Here is an 18,655-nt window from a genome sequence, read left to right as displayed (position 1 = left end):
AGGGCAAATATAAGAAATATAGGAGGGGAGGAAAAAGGAATAAAGGAAGAGACAGGATAAATGAAGAAAGGCAGGGAGAGGAAAAAGGAAGAAAAAAAGGAAAAGGAAAAAAGATGAAGGAAAGGCAGGAAAACAGAAAGAAAGAAAGGAGAGAAAAAAAGGAAGAAAGGAAAGGAAGAGGAAAGAGAAAAAAAGATATAAAAAAGGACACGAAAGCATGAAAAAAGGAATGGACAAAAACAGGAAGAACTAGAAAGTGGAAGAGGGGAAGAGAGAGAAAATGCAAGAACAAGAAACAGGAAGAAATAATACCCAAGAAAGAAACATAGGGCAAGAAAGAGTTTCTTCTTGCTTTCCTTTCCTTTCTTTCTTTGGCAAGAAAGGGGGAGGGAGAGAAGGATAAACAAAGGAAAGAGGAGAAATAGGAAGAAAGGAAGGGAGAGAAAAAAGAAAGGGTAAAGAAAGAGGAAAAAAGGATGACCGAAAGAAGAAGAAAGAAGCAAGTGAAAGAGGAATAAAAGATAGGAGAGAAAAAGTGGCAAGAATGAGAAAGAAAGGAAAGGCAAGAAAGAGGAAGAAAGAAAGTGAGAAAAAGAAGAAGAAAGGAAAGGGCGAGAACAAAGGATGGGTGAGTGATGTGGAAAGGAAGAGAGAGAAAAAGGAAAAAGGAAAGGGCAGGGAAGAGGAAGATGGGAAGGGAGAGAAAAAGGAAGAATAAAGAGAGAAAAATGAAGAAAGAATGGGAAAATAAAAAGAAGAAAGGATAGCCTAGAAATAGAACGAAAGGAAATGCAGGAAAGAGGAAGAAAGAAAAAAAAATGGAAGAAAAAGATAAAAAAAAAATTAGAAAGGAACCTTGTAGAGGAGAAAAGAGAAAAGAAAAGAAAAAAAGAAAAAGAAACGATGGATGAGAGATAAAGAAAGCAAAGAAGGAAGGCCAATATTATTTATTTATTATTTATTTATTTCAGGTACTTATATAGCGCTGTCAATTTACGCAGCGCTTGTTACATATATATTGTACACTCACATCAGTCCCTAACCCTCGAGGGGTATACAATTTAAGGTCCCTAACTTACATTCATACATACACATACTAGGGCTAATTTAGACAGGATCTAATGAACCTACCAGCATGTCTTTGGAGTGTGGGAGGAAACCGAAGTACCCGGAGGAAACCCACGCAGGCACAGGGAGAACATGCAAACTCCAGGCAGGTGGTGCCGTGGTTGGGATTCGAGCCAATGACCCTAGTACTGCCTGGCGGAAGTGCTAACCATTTAGCCACTGTGCTGCCCTTTAGCCACTGTGCTGCCCAATAGAGAAAGGAAAAAGGAAGGGAGAAAGAGAGAGAAAGGAAGAAAGGGAGGAAAAAGGGGAAAAGGCAGAAAAAGAGTGACGAAAGGAAGGAAGTATACATTTTTTTATTGTATTTATTTGTAATTTACTAATCTATGTTTATTTTGCAGAAAATGGATATAAATAAAGATGGAGTAGTTACTATAGATGAATTCATAGAAAGCTGTCAAAAAGTAAGTATCCTAAATAAAACTATTGCCACAGCAGGACCAACCATAAAAACTACTGTCACAGGAGTCTGTGAATTAGATACTGAAGACTGGTTCTCAGCACATGATCACTGTCGGTAGGCAGTTATCCTTTGACAAAAAAACAAATGTTAGTCAACAATGTCATGGTCTGTTCCATCTGTAATGAAAAAGATCCACACAAAAACATTCATTGTAAATTGTAATCTTTGGCCTCAGAGTTTGAAAAAAGTACTGTTGGTTTGCTAATGTGCTGGTAACTTAGGAACGCATACCAGAACAAAGTAATTTAAAATGAAGTGGGTTGTTTATAACATAAAGACAGAAATACCTTCTCAGCTACTCATTTAAAATGATTTAATGAATGGTCAATTTAAACAGAAATATTTGAGAATACCAATAGCATTGTGTGTTGAATCTGATGAAAAGAGTATGCTAAATGGCAAAACATCAATGAGAATTTCTCAAATTTAATGTAGTGCAAAAGAAAAAGCCATAGTTTTTAGAATTGGATCGTGACTTTAATATCAATAAAATGTGTGCAAGTCTGTGTGAGCTTATAAAACATCAAACACAAAGTTAACTTGCTGAGACGTCAGGTCACAATGCAATGTGCTTCAAAGCATAAGCAAGCTGTGAGATCTCATACCCCAAACTTCATTTTTAAGGGACCACATAAGAAAAAGAAATAAGCCCTCTGACATGTTATTAGATGTGGTCATGGTGTTCTTGAAAACCTTTAAAGAACTTCATATAGAAATTGACTCACTGCTGCTTACTAGTCTGCATGTTTTCCACTCATTACTAAAATGTAAAATGTTGTAGCATTGCAATGAAAACACAACAGGAATTATGGGCTGCATTTATCAAAATGTCTGAAAGAAATTTTGTGTGCTGTTGATGGACAACCCTATGAATGTATTTTACCAGCCATGGTACTTTTGTTCAGCTGATCTTTTGATTGCTGCTTTGTATAACAGGGAACCTGATCTAGCTACACAGCATCCTGTGTGAGCTGCCATCTAATTGTCCAATAGGCAGCCTGGTGACATTGGATGGTGTAAAGCTTGTACTTGAAACAGTAGAGCCATCTTTCTGGCTGTGCAGTTGGTAGAGCAGTTTAAAACACAATTCTGGCTGATCGGAGTTCCAAATCAATTGCAGTGTTGAACTGTTAACATATATGTAGCTCAGCAGTGTATTTAACTGTTGGTCTGGACATCAGGTTTGAGGAAGCATTCAGAGTTCAGGCATGCTCCAGAATGTGAGACATGGACCTTGTAGACAGTCTTTCTCTTTTTACTCCAAAAGAACCCCTAAAATAATTTTCAGGTCTTGGGAAACCCTTACTGAAATCAATTCATCAGGGATTAATGGAAAAATATCCCTTACATTGGTGGTCAGTAAGAAGAATGACACCCTTACAGACAGCTAAAAATTAATTGGTATCATGCTTCTGACTTTGGATTTATGTAGGCACCATCAAATAGGTCAGTCAGGCAGAGCTCAAGGAACCCTAGCAACCTCTGGAAGAATCCTAGGGTTCCAATGAAACTGTGGCTGAGGATGGCAATTATAGGGAAATAATTGAGGTTGCAGAAAATGTGAACCTTAGTCCAGTCATATTTTTTTTCAGTTTTGGATATTCCTTCTTCTATCCACAACTCAATTGAGGAGATATCCCCTCACTTCCTATAACTATGATGCCTGCGATGGGAGTAAGGGTGTCACCAGGACAAGAAGGCAACCCATTGGATAGATTTTCAATCACCTCCTGTCCTGGCAGGAAGTAAAGGGAGGTCTTTCTAACAGGGCTATGTGACGGGCGCAGTGTCAGACCCCAGCCCTTCTCACCAACTTGTGAACGAAGGACCAGCCAATCTAAAACCGCGCTGCCACTTGTGTAACAATGCCACTCTCAGCTGCACCCTGCACAAAGATTTTCCAGCTCACCGGACCACAATCTATGTGCCAGCAGCCTGAGAGCGATTGTTACTGGGTCAGGTTAATTACTCAATTAACCCTTCACACTGCCACCACTGTCTTTTTACAGAGAAGGAGGAAACTCACAAATCTTAGCAGTAACACTATGATGTTTAAATAAGCATCTGTATACACACTGCCACCTCAGACAGATGTATGCAGAGGTTTTAAAACACACAGTAGCACTCTTCAGAGACAGGGATTCTTAGTTTGCATTAAAGAGCTTTAGAAACAGTTCAACACTTTTCAGAAAATAGGATTTATTACTAAAAAGGTCAAAATGGTGCAATAAAAATATTTACAGAAAAGATGTAGCCAATATATATATATATATATATATATATATATAAATAGAGAGAGCAATAACACAACAGAGAGATAAAAGAAAGAAATTTAAGAAGGTAGGATACTTGCAGAAGTCCTTGGTTTAAGCAGAGTCCAATCATCCAAACAAAAGGGTTGCCTTTTCTCCCAAAGATGGTTCCTGATGATAAAAGGGAGAATCTCTTCTTCTTTCTCTCCAGGCCTGACAGCCTGTTTTCTAGTGTCCCAGCAGCCAAGGGCCAATTGCCTCATTTGGGGAGGGGTGTTAGGTGGAGACCCATGCTGTGACCAAATCCCTCTCAAGTTTATACCATGGTCAAGAACCTTCACTAGGTACATGTAGCATCCTAGCCACTGGCAGATTAAATATGTAGAATTATATTCTGAACGTTCAGACATCAAATATGACATATCCTGCTGTGACGGATAAAAAGATATTGCTTTCTACTCTCTGGTAGACATTACCTATGGATGTTAGGTGTCAGGTGACTCGTATTAAAATGACCTATCTGAATATATGCTTTGTTTTAATGTACACTGTTCCTGTTGAAGTTTATAAATTTGTATGAAAAAGTGATTCAAGTGGGATGTACGTTTTACAGCCACTCTGAGATAATGTTTCATGTCAAGGGGCTGACTGAGTTAGAGTTTTACGACCGGCCAGATGAAAGGGTTTATCAGACATCCTGGAACCAGGCTTAATTGGGGTTACAACCATGAAGCTATCCAGCTGTGCCTTATGCACTTGTGACCCCAGCACACACACACAGACCACATACCATTCAATGAGGGAGTGGGGGGAGGACTGGAGTGAGAATGACATCTGCAGAGTATAATACAAAATATGGTTGTCATTGTCCATATCTATACGCACAATTATCACAGGCTACATATAGCAACAAAAACCTGACGCAGGTTCTAACCCTTCTCTGCTCCTATCCAGTACTAAATAAAACATTTTGATGCAGTTGGCCAAAGCTGATATTGGCGATGATTACAAAGACAAAGATTACTGGGCATTATGCAGTGGTACGGTAAACTGCTAAATACAATTTTCTTTTTTATTAACTAGATTCTATTTAGAATAAACCATAATTCAGTATTAAATGTTTCATTTCCATTCTCTCTTTCCAGGATGAAAACATCATGTGCTCTATGCAGCTATTTGAGAACGTGATCTAGCACAAAGCGCAAGCTATAAAGAACAGACATTTTATCTATTTTGGACAATAATTTGAAGCTGCAAATTCCATGGTGTCATCAATAGACTGTTCAGCTTCATACAAAGTCATATCTTATGCAAAGTAGCTTTTATATGATGCCTTCCAGAATAATCAGGTTCCATAGTGTTCAGGTTTTATTTTCATGCTTTATATGTTCAACAATCGAAAGGTATTGTTTGACGTTCTGCTCTTCTTGGGTTACAGTCTTAGGCCAATCAATGTCAGCATTTTCTTATTCCATTGTTACTTATTGTTCATATGCTTATTTATTTCATATTGGTAGATTTTATTTATTTTGGTTATGAAATTAAAATATAGGTCTCTCTATCCATGACACTTATTCTATTTCTTGTTTGTTTAAAGCCCAGACATTTGATGTACATGCTTCATTTCATTCTCCTATAAAGCAATGTATGTGACATTTATCAAACATTCACTGCAGGTGAATCTTTCTAGTTCATGTGTTTTAAATTATTGATGGATTCAACTGCAGCAAATGTTTGATGCTTTGTAAACATGCCCCTATTGTATTGTACGAAGGGCATCCCGAAAGTTCATGACCCAACATGGAAGAAGTGACCACACAGACATGAAACTTTATCGCCGTACCAAGCAACACCGAGCCTTCTTCTTTCACTTTCTCTATTTTCGACTCAACTACAGGTGGTTCCAACTGTTTTGAAAGAGTGCATGAAAACCATATAGTGCACATTCAAACATCTAGAAGAGTGGCTTGATGCGGTGATAAAGTTTCATGTCTGTGCAGTCACTCCTTCAATTTTGAGCTATAAACTTTGTACATGTTAGTATCTGTTAGTCAAGCACAACGTGGCTCAAGCCAGCTCTAGGAGAGAAATAGGGCAAGCCAAGCAGAAAATCGGAAAATATTTAGCTGCACTTTCTACTTATAACACTGGAATTAGGCTTCATTCACACATCCAATAAAGGGCATACATTACCATGAATCTGAGTAAATCACTGGTGCAGATTGCAGATAATTGCGATCAGCTGCAGCCATACTTGTGCAAATCAATGACAGGTTGACTGGCACCAAGGCTGTTAACATGTAAATTGACATCTGAGTTGTTTCATGTGATTAAGGACAGATAAGCAGCCCTGGGTCCAAACTGTTGCTAAACTCAAAACGTAAGATGTGCTATGCTGTGGGGAACATTTAGAAGTGTTAATTGAACCTAAGCAGGACCTTGAAAAAATATGTTTATATGGAATTCCCGCTGAATACTACCAGTGCACTTCCTGGTATGAGAGGGTACCAAAGCACTCATAGATATATATCTGCAGTGTGAAATCTAAGGCACTGCTACCTCTGAATGCTAGTCTCAGGAGTTTTGGAGTGACAGTTGGTGGTGTCACTACTGTGTGGCTCACTGTTCTCCTTCCTGGAGGCTCTGACATGATGAAGCAAAGCGCTGACCAATTTGGTCATTCGTAAAGTACAAAACCAGGCAAGGCAATTACTAATGAGGAAATATCACCTGCAGGGAGAACACTGGTGACTATTCTTTTTTTCTTCTGCCTGTCTTTTTTAGGCACAGCTTCCAGAGGTCAGTTGCTTTTTACGATTCTCGGAGCACTAATCAAATTCAATTTGAATGTAGCCAGTGATATTGGCTGGTGCTGCAGAAAGCAGGCAGAGAGGAAGTACACAATTCTGATTATGATACATTACATGAACTTTCAAGAATTTAGTATAGTTGCTGTGTTTTATTGATTTAAGAAGATTACTAATTGCTTTCACCTGTTACTTGGAATTACTCTTTAATAATATAACATGTAAAATAGTCCCAACAGCATCAAGCACAGCGTTCTGGAATGGATTCAAAAGATGCCTTTGCTTAAAATGTTGATGCGTTAGGCGTATGTACATGTATTAAATCTCAAAACAGTGACAGCCACTTGAAAATACGTTTTTTAGACTTGATAAATCTGGCATCAGTACAGAATCCCTACATATTTTAAGTATTGTCATTTTTCAGAAAAGGTGAGGCTGCTTGACCTTTCAAGTCAACTTAGATTACTGCAACCTTATCCTTCAGATTCAGATAAGCTGATTGTGAATGATGTAGCACTTGGTAGTACTCTGCAGAGCCATATAGCATAGGCCATCCATTCTGAAGTACTGTGTGGAAGAAGGCTGCCATATTAGTAGAGGTCTAAGTTATCACTGGGCAGCACTTTTTGTTCTTACACCTGTCCCCTGATGGATGGAGTATGTTTCTGATGATGTCAAAGTCCTGAAAGATTCATCTGATTTTAATCAAAAATGATTTGCTAAAGGCAGATTGATTGCTTTGTGACAATATACTGTACTGACTGTAACACTTAACCATGAAGAAGCATTGGATCCCTTGTGTCTGTGCCAATGGCTCTGTGAATAGAACCACACTCTGTGACACACTTGGCGGGAGAGGAATATTTATTGCAGATGTCTAGATGAACACCCCAATGGCCTAAGGTGTATAATGGTTATGGTATAAAACAGTAGTGGGAAGTAAATTATAACCATATATATAAATTATATTACACAACCCCTTGTGTCATAAGTTACATTGACTATTTCTCCTCCACCATCACACCAGAAAACACCCCTACTTTCCATGACCACCCAGGTAAGTCATACAGTGCTTGTGTTACAGGGGTCCCCAACTATCTACTTCAACCTCAAATCAGGTGTCTCTCCCTAATTTTCCATGACTACCCACTACAGGGAAGTCATACAGCGTTTGTAATACATGGGTTCTACCAACCATGTCAACCTCAGGTCAGGTATCTCTCCTCACATCAATATACATATTTCAAAGGTATCATACGTAAGACAAGGAAAGCTGTCATATTGTAAAACCAGCTGCATCAATCCTCCTCATGGCTCCAACTTCTCACGTGAACGATTTAGCAATTGGAAGCGAGCTGACTTTTGCACAGCACATTGCACATTGTGGGAAAGTAGAAGACTTATACAGTATATTGATATTTTGTGTACATTTAGGCACAGAAACTTCTGAAAAATATTACAGTTTATTAATTTCATTACTAATTTATTTTTATTAAGCAATTTATTTGGTTGTCTTTTGGAGTGATATTATTTACACAACATAGCGCTGTATAACTAGTTATTTTCACAACCCCTGGTAAATGTTATACTGGGTAACCCAAACTAAGGGAGATATACCACACCATCAGTTCAGCAGTAAGTAATAGCCTACTTTACCCCTTCTGTTGGCCAGCTCGCTGGGGCCCAAAATGTTATGTTGAAGCACTCAGGGTAGTGTCCCTTTAAGATCTGATGCAGGCAATAACACAGTGGGGTGAATTTACTGAAAGCAAATAGACTGTGCACTCCGCAAGTGCAGTTGGATTAATTTTCTGCAGCGCTTAGTGAATCTGGTAAAACTCTGCGGATTTCCATCATCCTATCATGTACAAGCAAAAATGCTATTTTTTTTTCCTTGCACCTGATTGGGTATTTTTTGGAAAGTGAAGCTTCACAACATTAACTAAGCTCTGAGGACAATGAGTGCAACTGCACTTGCAAAATTCACAGTCTATTTTGTCTTTATGCCCCTCTGTGATAAAGGAGTAGTGTAGGGTTGGCCAGCGGCTGCTCACCAGCTCAATGTCAGCAGGAGATTTTCTTCTGCTTACTAGGCAAAGGGCCCCTTTCTGTCAGTGTCCTCAGCTAAACAGCAGAGTCCCAAGCATCCAGGCTCCCTCCACTGCTCTGGAATAGCTGCCACTCTGCCTCTACTGCTCTCAGGTGCCACCATCCACTCACAGCCTCTGCTCCTCAGCAAAAAGTTGCATCTCCTCCCTCCCTAGGTGTAGCAGGTCTATCTCATCCTGAGTCTCCCTGCAGATTGCCACTTCTTCCTCTTTCCAGCACAGGACAATAGTTAAAAACATTCCCCTTCCTCCACACTACAGTGTAACTGGGAGTTGAAGTCCAAGAACAAACTATAACCCAGGTTAAGTCTCTTTTCTTGCACTACATTTCCCACAGTCCTTACTTAACCACAGAGTCTTTAGCAGTCCATGTCCTCAGCTTGCATTTTTGTGCATGAAGGGTGGTTTAATACAAGTTACTCTGTAAATGTCTCTATCACTGCTGCAGTCTGGAGTACATAATGAATCCCTTTTGGAAAGCCTGCAGATTTTTCTTGTTCAAAACTTTTTATTGGAGGTAAAGTTGGTAATGATGACCCAAAGCCCAGACAAAGTCCAATTCTGACACACCCTCAAGCCCTCTTCCTGCAGCTATCATACATCTGTTTTGTAAGGCTATGGCAATATGGCATAATATGGTAATTTCCTCAATACAAAGCTCCCCTATAAAGAAATAAATAATAAATGCAAATATTTTTTGCTGGAAAAAGAAAAGTACATTTATTTATTTTCCACAGAATCCTGCAAAGCATTGCACCCACAGTCAGTGGATCAAGGCTGTAAGGTGGATGTCTGCAGACACTTTCTCCAGCTCTTTGCCTGTACCTCAAGATGGACCTTCAGTTAGAAAGCCAAAAAAATGTCAATGGACATGAGCTGATTACAACACTCACAGTCCACAGAGAACTATAAGCCATCTACCATGGTGGCAGATGGGGTTTGTAGTTTATTCGTTCATAGATCTCTATGAATAAACAACGTGGCTATGTGGGCTGGCCTTCCAACTCTTATTGGCCCATCACTCTTGTTCCTGTTGGCAAAAAAAGGGAAGGGGGGGTGAGCCCGCCCTGAAAAGTACCAAATTTAATCTGCATGTTAGAGTTCTCCAAGGTTCGAATCTGAAATTACTCTAACCCAAGTATAATGGTCAATCCTGCAAAGTATAGTTCACCGCAACTTCAGAAAAATAGCAGTGCATACAGAGAAATATGAAGAGTTTTTTTTATATTCAAGCAGGGTAAATTACAGATATAGAATCCATTAAATGTTGACAAAGCATTCTGAGCTTATTTTTAAATAAGGTACTGTATATATCTAAGCCCTAGTTGACACCTGTGTGGCTTTGAAGTCACGCTACTTCAAAGCCGACTATCAGTATGATTTCATGTGTGACTTGTTGACATCTGTGCGACTTCATTTAACAGATGCCAATGCAAGTCACAATACAGTCACACAGAAATAGTGCAAGAACCAATTTCGAATTCGCAGCTGTCACGATCGCGGCGTCAGACCCCAGACCTTCTAACCCAAACTCGTGACCGAAGGGCTAGCCTATCTAAAACTGCGATGTGACCTGCGTAACAATGCCACACCCAGCTGCACCCTGCACAATGATTTTCCAGCTAATGGATACAGATCGATGTACCAGCAGCCTGAGCGATTGTTACTGGGTCAGGTTAATTACGCAATTAACCCTTCACACTTCCAACACCTCCTTTTTGTACAGAGAAAGAGGAAACTCGGCGTTATCAGCTATAACACTATAATGACTGAGATAATCATCTGTATAAAATGGTCCGCAGGCTAAACAACCACAGTAGCGTCTCTTCAGAGGCAGGAATTCGTGAGTTGCAATACAGAGCTATAGAAACAGTTCAACATTTTCAGAAAGAAAGATTTATTACTAAAAGGTCAAACAGGAGCAATAAAAATATTTAGAGAACAAAGATGTGACTAAGATATATATAGAAATATACAAAGAACCACAGCACAGCAAGAGATATCAGAGAGAGGTGAAAGGGTTAAAGTACTTGCCAAAGTCCTGGGTTAGGAGATCCAAGTTTCAGAGCAGAAGGGTGCTTTGATCTCCCTATGTTATGATGGAAAAATGGGAGAATGCTTCAACTTCTCTAATCTTAGGCCTGCCAGCCCAATTTGCAGTTCCCAGCAGGGGGTGTTGCTGAAGTCAAATGACCAATACCCCGTTTGGGAGGGAACGTCTGGGCGTAGGCCTAAACTAAAGCCAAAATCTTTCATAACTCATATTTTGGCCCATAACTTCCCATCTGCACAAGCGACATTCCACCTGCGGGTAGATTATTATGCAGACAAGTCTGAGGATTGATTAGATATGAATTATGTAATTCTATACTGAACGGTTCACAAGATCTATTTTTCTGCTTTCCTGTGTATGCTAGGCGAGTCGAGTGACCCATCAAACTGTCCGGCTCCTCCTAGCCAATCTGACGGTATGTCTGGTTTTTATGTAAGTTTCTCATATTCCAAGATATGAGACATAGGGAAAAAATGGATTTTGAGGAGTGTTATCTGATTCTGTCACCTACGCTGCATTAGGTTCATTAGGTCAGAATCTCCTTCATCTCCTGAGAAAGCTTGCCTTATCTCTTCTGAGGTGTGAAATGGCACAGAGTCTCCCAGACAGCCAGGCACCTAGCTCAGATATGCCTTGGCCTGCCAGAGACCCACAACCAGCACACACACACACACGCTGGCCAAATGTCTCCTCTGAGAGGGGAGGGGGAGGGAAGAATAAGGGAGAAATGGATACTCTTAACAAAATGGAGTTGGCGTCCTTCACTGTGTGTTGCGCACGTTTGCGACAGCAACGACTTTGAACGGTTCAATTGCCACAAATGGGGTGCGACTTGTCATGCGACTTTGAACTGAAAAGTCACACTGGTGTGAACCAGGGCTATATTATGCATTTGAACGTAAAGGAGTTGCAGTTTACAAATAATTTCTGAATTGCTTACGGCCAGCAACTGGTATTCAGAGTTAAAAATTGAAATCTGAAATGTTTTCTTGCCTACAACTAGCATGTACAGTACCTCAGTCTTTTTCTCAACCTCTTGTAGTCCCTTACACTGTAAACTAGAAAAAATAGCCAGTCTAGTCAGCATTCTCAGCAAGCCTTTTCTGCTACTGCTGCTCCTTTACTGTCCAATCACAGACTAGGGAAAGAAAAGTGACTTTGGAACAGAAATTCAGCAACCATTTGTTCCAATCTAGGTAGTAAGTGGAGTTATCATGTCATGAGGGAGAAGGTGGTTGAAATTTCTAGTATCCAGTTTTATGGATAAAGAGCTTAAAGTGATTCTAAAGGCTTATTTTTTTTAAAGAAAAAATAACAAACATGTCTATACTTACCTGCTGTGTGCAGTGATTTTGCACACAGCAGCCCGGATCTTCTTTTCGGGTCCCCCACCGGTGCTCCTGGCCCCTCCCTCCTGTTGGGTGCCCCCATAGCAAGCAGATTGCTATGGGGGCACACGCTGCTCTGTGCATCCATTCACACACGGAGCCCCAGCTCGGCCATGCCCCCTCTCTCTTCTTATTGGCTCACTGGCTGTGATTGACAGCCAATGGCTCCCGCTTCTGTCTCAGCCAATTGGAAGAGGGAGTCCCAGGATAGCTGAGACTCCAGTGCACATCGCTTTATCGAGAGGGGACTAAGGTGAGTATTAGGGGGACTGGGGGGATGCTGCACAGAGGTTTTTTACCTTCATGCATGGAATGTATGAAGGTAAAAAATCTTGAGCCTTTAGAACCACTTTAAATACTCAGCTGAAACACAAAAATAGGAATGGTTTGTCTGATAAATGATTTGTACTTTAGTACAGCTAGTTTGGTCATCCAGGAACTCCTTCCAAGCAGCACAACCAGTCTCCGCCTCTCTACAGCAGCACAGATTGGTCAAGATCACACCCCCAGGTAGTTCATTGGACAATGTAGGAGCAGCAGCAGCTCACTGATTACTCATTCCTCTGCTAACTCCCCACCTGTCATGCCTAACTAGCTCTTACTGCTTATCCTGTCTGACTCCTGCAGTACAGGGGATTGATAGCAAGACCAATTTAGTCATTTAACCCAGTTGCATTTAAAAAAGGGATTTAATGTGTTTTTTCATGATTACATAACTGCAAGAATTGTTTTTTTTACATATTTGACTGGAGTTCGGCTTTAATATTTCAGCCTTTTCCTTTTTTTCTGCTGATACAATGAACAATATCCTTCTTTTCCCAAAACAACATTTCATCATAAATCCTGTCTCTTCTCCAATTATGTCAGGGTACATTTTCTTTGAAATGCTAATGGTGACAGCGAGATGACAACAGTGAAATTGAAAGCATTTATTATATCCTAAAGAATCTAAACCAATGGAATAACTTAGTAAAAACACGACAAAAAGCTCTCAGAAGAGGTAATTCTAGCACATGCATTGTGCATATAGAGTAGCTGTAGAAGGAACCATTACCAATTCATTTACAAGTAAAACACAAGTAAGGATCAAACTTAATTTAACGCCCGTCTATGTGGAACACCTAAAGGAGAGCTTCACCCAAAGTGCAAATATTGTTCCATAGGAGGTTAAACAATGTAAATGTACAGTACATTTTCTAGAATAACAGAATTCTTATTAGGTCATCCATTTCTAACTTACCTCCCTGTGTTATAATGGGACAGACTGCTGAAGTTACAGAACTCATTGCAAAATCTGACATTGTTCACGACCATTAAAAATAGGAAATCTGACTTACCTGTAAAAACCTTACCTTTGAGTATAGTAAAGGACACAGAGCATGCATGGGTTATATGTAGGCTACCTTCAGTTGATCAGACACTTGCTAGGGCTGCCCCTACAGCACAGCCATAGAACCCCATCCACTCATCGAGACTCCATTTTTTTTAGCAAGGAGTAATGAAGACACAGAGGGAAGAGGCTTTTGTCCTGTGCTGTATGCCAAGATAAGCAGTTTACAGGAAAGTCAACATTTCTTAATAGTACATTATGGAAACACACTCTCTTGGCCTCAGAGACTCTGCTCTCTCATGGTTCTCCTCCTACCTATCGCAGCACTCCTTCAGTGTTACCTATAACGCTGCCTCCTCCTCTTCACTCCCTCTTTCTGTAGGGGTCCCTCAAGGTTCTGTCCTTGGACCCCTTCTCTTCTCCATCTACACCTCCTCCCTTGGTCACTTGATAAACTCCCATGGCTTTAAGTACCATCTCTATGCTGATGTCACACAAATCTATCTCTCTACCAATCACCTCACCCCTTCAGTCTCCAGTCGCATTACTAACCTACTAAGTGACATATCGGCATGGATGTCACTCCACTTCCTCAAACTCAATCTTTCCAAAACTGAGCTCTTAGTATTCCCTCCAGCCCGTGCCCCCTCCCCTGACTTCTCCATCAAGATCAATAACACAATCATCAGTCCCTCCCCTCATGCCAGGGTACTAGGTGTAATCCTAGACTCTCATCTGTCCTTCCAACCTCAAATCCAATCACTGTCCAAATCTTGTAGACTTTACCTCCACAGCATCTCCAAGATACACCCGTTCCTAACCTCGGAAACCACTAAGCAACTTATTCACTCCCTTGTTATATCTCTCCTTGACTATTGTAACTCCATCTTCATTGGCCTACCTCATCGCAGGCTATCCCCTTTTCAGTCTATCATGAATGCTGCTGCCAGACTCATCCACCTTGCTAACTGTTCTGTATCTGCCACCCCTCTCTGCCAATCTCTCCACTGGCTTCCCGTTGCCCAACGGATAAAATTCAAAACACTAACAATAACGTATAAAGCCATTTATAACTCTGACCCAAATTACATCACCGATCTTGTCTCTAAATATCACCCAAACCGTACTCTCTGCTCCTCTCAAGACCTCCTACTCTCTAGCTCCCTTGTCTCCTCCTCCCATGCTCATCTCCAGGACTTCTCCAGAGCTCCCCCCATCCTCTGTAACTCTCTACCCCAATTTATCAGACTATCGCCTACTCTGCTAACAATTAGGCGATCTCTTAAACCTATCTCTTCAGGGAAGCCTATCCTAACCTCAGCTAATACTGCAATCTTCTATTCTTCCAACCAGTCCATCCCCCACAGTTAATACCTTTTGTACCACTAGCCCCTCCCTCCTAGATTGTAAGCTCCAAGGAGCAGGGCCCTCCTAACCCTCTTGTATTGAACTGTATTGTTACTGTATTGTCTCCCGTTATATTGCAAAGCGCTGAGCAAACTGTTGGCGCTATATAAAACCTGTATTATAATAATAACACACCTAATAATAATAATGGCCACCAAGAAGGCAACCTTACAAGTGTGGTCTTCCAATCAAATATTTCTAATTGGTTTGAATGGGGAGTCTCTGCAGAACAGAGAGCACAAGGTGACACTGATGGGGAATTGGGAGATTTATATGAGCAACTCCCTGAAGAAAAGCCCTGATTAGGGATTGCGAGGAAAGAGGTTTCTGGAATAGAATGGATAAGGCAGAATGGATAGTTTTTCTTAAGGAGCTGGTATAACAACTCATTGTATCTGAAGTGGGTGCAAGAAAGTAATTATATCTGCCTTCTTTTGGTCTGAAGCTGGCAGAATGGAAGGCAAAAAATGAGGAGGGGTAGAGAGTTTGTGTCCCTTTTGAAATGATATTGGACCCAGAGGTCTTGGAGCCAGACTTATGCAAACGCCAACAGATGGCCACCACTCCAATGAGTGGGCACTCCCCTTCATTTTGAGGAGGGCTTCTTGGGCTGGCTTGGTGGACTTGAGAGTCCATGGCTTATGATGAAAGGAAGTGTTAAGCCTGGGTTGGGAAGAGCAAAAATGTCCCTTTTGCATAGTAGATGTAGTAGTCATGGGAGTAGGAGACTCAGGCTTAACTGTAACACAGGTGCAATGTTTCCTGGAAATAGCAGCAAATCAATGATCAATTTTACTTGTTACCTGGAATTTCCCACGCAAACAACTACAAGCCATACCTAATATTACTGCATGTCTTATGAGAACATAAACCTAGGTGACATCTTTGTGTTCATCAAATTCCAACAGCTGATCTTAATAAAAATTATGTGACCTTTGGAAATTAAAATGCCACAAAAGGTTACAACATGGAGGGCTTTTTCCTTAAACTCCCTTTTATTTGATGTATCAAAACTTAAGTCTTACTGAAAAAATGAAGCCAAACATGTGCAAAGAATAAATCTCAGCAGGGTGTTTCTTTCATAAGTCAAATACAATGACTTTGGTTTCAGTTATGAGACCTGAATAAACTCAACAACCACATCAGAATGAACACAAAATAGACTGCAACTTTATTAACCTTTTAACTGATGTGACACTTTTAAGTAGTAGGTATGCTATGAGGTAGATTCCCTCATTGCTGGGAATCATAAAAATGTGGTAGGTACCCTTTGCCAATAACCTGCTCCCAGGGGTTTAGGGAGCAGTGTGATGTCACCCAATTCTCACATTTAGGCCCACATATTTTGCAGTCATTCTTTCAGATTACTTTTGTCACCCACTGTTACACCTTACTTGGCCCACTGAGCACAACAGAAGAGTTTACTCCTCTAACTCATTTACTTCTGTGTATAGATTTAAAGACCTCCACCCTCACCTGTTTCTGTTCTATCTGCTTCTGCCTATGGTGTTTGTTGGACAACTGTGCTCCTCATTGAAGTGTTTGTAAAGGTTCAACTTTTTTTAAATTAAAAAAAAACAAACATGTTATACTTACCTCTGATCAATGATTTTTCACAGCCCCGACCCTCCTCTTCAGCCAGTGCCCCCAAAAGAAGTCATTTCCTATGAGGGCACTGGTGCGGGCTCATTCCCAAGGCCCACTGCCTGCATCCATAGACACAGATAGCAGGGCACGATCGCACCCCTCTGCTCCCTCGTCATGGAGTTTGGTTGACAGCCAAAGGCTCCCACTACCATGGATCTGCCCTGTAAGGATGGTCAGACCTGGGAGAACCACTGCTCTCATGCACAGTGTTGGATCAGTTAAGTATAAGGCGGGGAAGGGGGGGGGGATCCCAGGCACAGAAGTTTTTTTTCACCTTAATGCATAGAATGTATTAAGGTGAAAAACCTAAGGATTTAGCCTTTAAACTTTCCCTCTTCTTACTGCGTGCATCAAATTTTTTTATTGAAAGGCATTGCAGAAAGTTCATCTCCTCTCTCTAGATGCTCAGTTTTCCAGAAAACCGCTTGTCATAGAGGCCTCGGGTGTCAATCACACCTGCTGAATCCTTTATGGTACACGCTCGCTCAGCACACCCACCATTCAGAGAACACCTTACATTTTTCTCAATGAATGAAAAGCATCTGATTGAACGAGGTGGAGTCTATGATATCAACGCCCCTAGTCTCCACCTTGTTACAGCAGCCAAAGATTGAGGCCATCAATCAGGCTACTGCACTGTTTCACAGCTTCTGCAGAGGCTTGTCAATTATCACATATGTATACTTATATTATGCCAAGCTGGCCCAATGTAAGTATACAAAATGTAGGTGGAGTTCCTTTTAACTCCAGTGCAGAATTTAGAAGCAGCATCAAACCATTAGACAAAAGGGTGTTTTTATATATGTGTGCTGTAGAAAAAATTAACCTGCAAAGTGGAAAGGACAGTTGCCGATAAGATGTTACATATTGCAGATCTGTTTAGAGAAGTCAAAATCAAAGATATGCAGTTGTGTTCAAAATAATAGCAGTGTGTTGAAAAAAAGAGTATACAGCTCAAAATCCTTCTAATAGCTTTTATTTCCATACACACAAATGCATTGGGAACACTACACATTCTATTCCAAATCAAAACATGAAGAAAAATATATCAAATTTGTGTTGTTCCTCTAAACAAATTGAAGAAAAGTGAATATTAGACTGTTCAAAAAAATAGCAGTGTTTGTATTCTTTACAAACTCAAACATTCACTATATAAACTGAAAAATGTTTGAAGATTTTGCTTTCCTTTGAATCACTTAATATTTAGTTGTATAAGCACTGTTTCTGAGAACTGCTGTACATCTGTGTTGTATGGAGTCAACCAACTTCTGGCACCTGTGAACAGGTATTCCAGCCCAGGAATATTTGGACTACATTCCACAGTTCTCTATTTCTTGGTTTTGCCTCAGAAACTGCATTTTTGATGTCACCCAAGTTTTCTATTGGATTAAAATCCTGGGATTGGGCTGGCCACTCCATAACGTCAATCTTGTTGGTCTGGAACCAAGATGTTGCACGTTTACTGGTGTGTTTGGGGTCGTTGTCTTGTTGGAACACCCATTTCAAGGGCATTTCCTCTTCAGCATAAGGCAGCATGACCTCTTCAAGTATTCTGATGTATTCAAACTGATCCATGATCCCTGGTATGCGATAAATAGGCCCAACACCGTAGTATGAGAAACATCCCCATATCATGATGCTTGCACAACCATGCTTCACTGTCTTCACAGTGTACTGTGGCTTGAATTCAGTGTTTGGGGGTCGTCTGACAAACTGTCTCCGGCCACTAGACCCAAAAAGAACAATCTTACTTTCATCAGTCCACAAAATGTTGCGCCATTTCTCTTTAGGCCAGTCAATGTGCTCTTTGGCAAATTGTAACCTCTTCAGCACGTCTTTTTTTCAACAGTGGGACTTTGCGGGGGCTTCTTGCAGATAGCTTGGCTTCACATAGGCGTCTTCTAATTGTAACAGTACTCACAGGTAACTTTACACCTTTGATCTTCCTGGAGCTGATTGTTGGCTGAGTCCTTGCCATTTTGGCTATTCTTCTATCCATTCGAATGGTAGTTTTTCGCTTTCTTCCACATCTTTCAGGTTTTGGTTGCCATTTTAAAGCATTTGCGCTCATT

At 40.6% G+C, this 18,655-nt stretch overlaps 1 protein-coding gene across 5 annotated transcripts in view; it reads left to right on the top strand.

Moving 5' to 3' along the window:
* The window catches only part of KCNIP4 (potassium voltage-gated channel interacting protein 4), an 892,326-nt gene extending 886,915 nt beyond the window's left edge, over positions 1-5,411 (top strand). For all 5 annotated transcript variants that reach the window (XM_089677479.1, XM_089677484.1, XM_089677483.1 and 2 more), the window contains 2 exons: positions 1,470-1,532; positions 4,989-5,411. In XM_089677479.1, coding sequence (XP_089533605.1) covers positions 1,470-1,532; positions 4,989-5,036 — 111 coding nt within the window. In that variant the 3' untranslated portion in view covers positions 5,037-5,411. The remainder of the gene's footprint in view (positions 1-1,469; positions 1,533-4,988) is intronic.
* Positions 5,412-18,655: the final 13,244 nt, after the last annotated feature.

This window comes from Staurois parvus, unplaced genomic scaffold (assembly GCF_062004578.1).
Source record: "Staurois parvus isolate SC_StPar_1 unplaced genomic scaffold, SC_StPar_1.0 ptg000186l, whole genome shotgun sequence".
In the NCBI taxonomy this organism is placed as follows: Eukaryota; Metazoa; Chordata; class Amphibia; order Anura; family Ranidae; genus Staurois; species Staurois parvus.
The sequence above is the reverse complement of the archived record's forward strand: the minus strand, read 5'-3'. Positions and strand labels throughout refer to the sequence as shown.